We start from the raw sequence: 4,494 nt of genomic DNA, 5'->3' as shown, positions 1-4,494 counted from the left end.
ATTATTGTCCTAGAATTACTGAGCTTACTATGCACTGACTTGAGTGTCAGATAACTTTTGACAGGACCCGACCGGACGGTATTCGGAGGAAGAGTGATATGAAGGTGGAATCAAACGACTTAGAAGATAAATTGTATACCCGACCAGACGGTATTCAGAGGAAGAGTAATCTGAAAGCGAAACCGAACAACTTAAAAGACAAATTGTGTAGATACTGGAGGTAGCCCGATGCCACAACCCAAACACATACTATAACTTAAGTAGCTAGTTGACTAATTAGTATGTGGGCACAAGTTTACAAGAAGAAAGTACAAAGGATAGTTGTTGGTGGGAGAAAGAAGAGAGGTGAAAAAAAAAATGGTGAAAATTTTGTTGGTTGCAAAGTTTAAAGCCATCTCCTTGTTGTAGTTTTGCAGTTATCGAGTTGCTAAGAGCAAGAATAGGGAACAGTGCCTCCCTCGAGTGTGTCCAACGAACAAGTCCAATTCAATAAAAACAACCTCTTATGACACACTCTCTCTAAATTGCAGTGTGGTGGGAACCACTTTCTCTCTACACAAACCCTAATTAATAAATCAAATGTCAATTTCACGCCCCCTAACAAGATGATATTATATTTTATGCTTTCTGTCTCAAAGGACTTGGTGCTTTGCCTTTGTGGGAGAAAATCCAACCCTATCAGACATTTCAATACTCATTGCCTCACACCATCATCTCAAACAAAAACCCTCTTACCTTTTTCTTTGTTGCTATTCAAATTCACATCATTTTTTCCTCCAATTTCCTGTACCCTCTCTTTTTCTATTCCTGTGTCTCGCAAGGAAAAAACTTTAGTCATTGCTTGCTTTCAAATTTGGTGGAGCATCATTCACCCTCTTTCCTTTCATCACCAAAACTTTTTTCTACTTCTGCTTCCCCAAATGCACTGTCACTCTTCATATGCATCATGGCAACTTGATTGCAAGGGGAAAATCAAACTCCATCATCTTCTTGTCTTCAACTCAACACAGCATCTTTCTCAGTTTCTTCCAGTCTACATTCATTAATCAATATATAATTAATGATTCTTAGGATCAATTTTTACTTAATGTAAAACTTAGACTCAATTTGAAATTCTATAAATTAGTTGATAGTGAAATATTGGTAAAAGGTGTTGGGGGGACTAAGATTATTATACTTTAAAACAACATTAGTCTATCGGTTTTATTTTATAGTTAAACTAAGTGAATGAAACATTTGGTCGAATAAGTTCAGGGCATAAGTCAAAATGAAAAAGATAATTTAACCGAATCTTGAAAACTGATGGAATCCAAAGTTTTGCTTGGAGCGTTGGAAAGGGAAATTATGTTTCAAAAATATATACAGAGATCTGATGCTATCTATATGATAATAGGCATGGAGAGTCAACTCTGGCTTGATGTTGTACTTAGTTTTGTATAGTTTAAAATGTAAAGTTTTCAACCTTATCAGCGCACTTGCCAGCTGTTAATGCTTACTGCTATCATACACATGCATTGCAGTGTCTTGTCCCATTTTGCAGTCGAGTATATGCTAATAATAGTAACAAATAATTAACATTTGTGTATTACTTTTCGCCATATTTTCAACTCATCAAGAAGAAGAAAACTGTAATTCAACACTTTCCTACTCCACCAAGTAATATAAGAAAGATGGTACAAAGTTACCGTATAATAATGACAACATTCATGTGATTTTTTCAACTCAGCACTGTTTAAAACCAGAAAAAATCAATTTAGAATGAATACAAATCTCATTGGTTTTATACTATATACTATAGAATTAGGCTTAAAGAGAGCAGATTAAAACTTATAATCTTGTTAACAAAAACAGGTCATCAATCGTTGTATATGTATATGGAGACACTTATTATTTGTAGCTAGCATGAAATGAAAGACAGTGAATGATATTAAGATAGTGGCAAGGAAGTTACAGAAGGATTTAGTGCATATAGGTACCCCATATCTAGAGTTGTAGGGTGAAGAAATAGATCATAGATTGGTGACGAAACAGGGATGGCCCCATAGAGTGGTGGGAAGTCTAAAATTCAGACTTGAGTACTTGACTTGAACATGTCATAAAAAGTTAGAGAAAAATGAAAAATGGTCCAAAGTCTGGTCCAGAAAACACCAGAAAACGTCTGCATAGAGTGTGTGACTATTCAAGCAACGGCAGCAGAAAATTTCAAAGGGAGAGAGAACTCTTTTTCTACACTCTATCTCTCTGATACGCAACGGTTCTCAAGCGATACAAGGTATTTACAGAGAATGCAAACAACAACAAAAACAACAAACACCAAATCTGCTCACCCCGAAACCTATATAGAAAACCAACAAGAAGAAAAAAGCACCGCATCGGTTCCAGTTCTCTGCTTTGGACCTTTCTTTTGGCCCTTTCTCTCTCCTCGATACTCACAACAACACAACCTTCTCTCTCTCTATACATGCACACAACAACTCCAACCACAACCACAGCAACAAACGACTCTCCAACGTAGTAACAAATGAAAACGGTCTCACCCTTCACAACTTCACGTTTCTTCATTCATTGCTTCCCCAAAGTCAAAATACATCTCTCTTTTCACATCCAAAACCCCACATCCTTTTATTTTATCATTTTGCTTATTTCCATTTATTAACACTTTTTTTTTTTTCCATGACTAATGTCTCCCTACATCGTTTTTATTTGCAAAATTTACGAGTCTAGTATTATTCGAAGAAATCTAACGTTTGTGTCCCACACCAACATTGCTTCACCTTTCACATGCCACACTTTCTTCTTAAACCCACCACTTCCTCTTCCACTAGCTAGCTAGATAAATCTCTCTCTTTCTCTCTTTCTCTTTCTCGCTTTCTCGCTTTCTCTTTATCTATCTATTTCCTTTTCTCTTCTCTTCTCTGTGCCATTCATTGATTTTGTGTGTGAATGGTGCTGGGAAGAATGGTGCAGGAGCAGCACCGGGGAGAGCGAGAGAAACGGCCTAAGTTCTTCATAAACGACAACATAGACATTCTTCGGGAAATCCTGAAACGACTCGACGGACCCTCGCTGGGTGTGGCGGCGTGCGTGTGTCGTCTGTGGTGCAGCCTCACGCGCAACGACGACTCTCTCTGGGAGCATCTCTGCTTCCGCCACGTCTCCTCGGCGTCGGTGCGCGCGGTGGTGGTGGCCTTGGGCGGCTACAAGCGTCTCTACATGGTGTGCGTGCGACCGGTGCTGAGTCGACTCGGAGAGTCGGAGCGAGTTAGGAAGCGAGTGTGGACTCGGCACGAGGTGCAGCTCTCGCTCTCGCTCTTCTGCATTGACAGCTACGAGAGGCTCGGAAGTGGAAGGATCGCCAGCGACGCGTCTGCATCGTCCCTCATGTTCCTCTGCAACACCATCAACGTCTGATCTCATCTCGTCTCATTTTTGCGCCTTCGGTATTATTATACACCAAATTAAAAAATATCACCAATTTCTTTGTTTATTCTCATCTCTTAATTTCCTCATATCATAGTTGAATTAGGACATATCAATAAAAAAAAAAATGCTTGTAATAAGCGTGAATTATTCCTCCTTTCATATCTTTTATTTATTCATATGCAGCTATCTAGCTTCTTCATTTCAAACTCACTCCATTTATTTTCATTACAACCTTCTTGCTTCATTAATTCAGATTATTATCATTAAAGTTCAATTTAATGTTTGATTATACCGCGGCATTAGGGAGCTTAAGCCCGTTTTAGAAGTGATTATGGCACGCCACAAAGCCCAGAAATAATTGACTTTTACAAAATAAAACGCCTTTTCCACAAACAAGGGAATAATGTTACTTTTGTACAAGATTTTACAAAAACTATAAGCTTTTCACTTTTTTTAATCTCTCTTTCATTACACATTTGTTTCTTCTTGTTTTCAATTTGTCTCATTCTGGTGTATTGTTGTGAGAATTTGTTCCCAGAATATTAATTAATAACGAATATGAGGTTCAATCTATGATGACATTTGAAATATATAATTCTATTATAAAGGTATAAATACAGTTCGTTTGGTTTTTATCATGATCTGTGCACTATAACATTAGTCTTTTTAAAGTTTTAGTATGAATTTTATAAGAGTTTAACATAATTTTGAAGTATAATGTTTAAAAGCTTGTTATATAGTAACTCTTTTTGAAATCTATAAATAAACATAAACGCACTAAAGTGGGTTAAAGAATGTAATTATGAGTTAATAACAATATAGTCTCGAGACATCCTCGTAGAAAACTTAGTACATCATAATAAACACATTAGCATTGTATAATTCTTATTTATTTATATATAAATTTACTTGTTAAGTCAATCTCTTTTAGTTAAAAAATATGTTTTTGGATTATTTATTAAATAAGTCCATGTCAAATTAAAGTAAACTATCTAAATGTCCCATAATTCCTCAAAAGAAATGAATTACTTTAAAGTTAAGATTCAATTGAAAAACTTGTACGAATTTAAT

General features: G+C 36.3%; 1 protein-coding gene across 1 annotated transcript; it reads left to right on the top strand.

Moving 5' to 3' along the window:
* The first annotated feature begins 2,012 nt into the window (after nucleotides 1-2,012).
* On the top strand, nucleotides 2,013-3,761 carry LOC106764457 (F-box protein SNE). Its single transcript, XM_014648741.2, has one exon. The coding sequence runs from the start codon at nucleotides 2,944-2,946 to the stop codon at nucleotides 3,409-3,411; it is 468 nt and encodes a 155-aa protein (XP_014504227.1). The 5' UTR covers nucleotides 2,013-2,943; the 3' UTR covers nucleotides 3,412-3,761.
* The last annotated feature ends 733 nt before the right edge of the window (nucleotides 3,762-4,494 follow it).

This window comes from Vigna radiata, chromosome 6 (genome assembly GCF_000741045.1).
Source record: "Vigna radiata var. radiata cultivar VC1973A chromosome 6, Vradiata_ver6, whole genome shotgun sequence".
NCBI lineage: Eukaryota > Viridiplantae > Streptophyta > Magnoliopsida > Fabales > Fabaceae > Vigna > Vigna radiata.
The sequence above is the reverse complement of the archived record's forward strand: the minus strand, read 5'-3'. Positions and strand labels throughout refer to the sequence as shown.

Bases quoted from the DNA above. Each gene is read 5' to 3' on its own strand.
- LOC106764457 (XM_014648741.2), top strand. From the start codon at position 2,944: ATGGTGCTGGGAAGAATGGTGCAGGAGCAGCACCGGGGAGAGCGAGAG.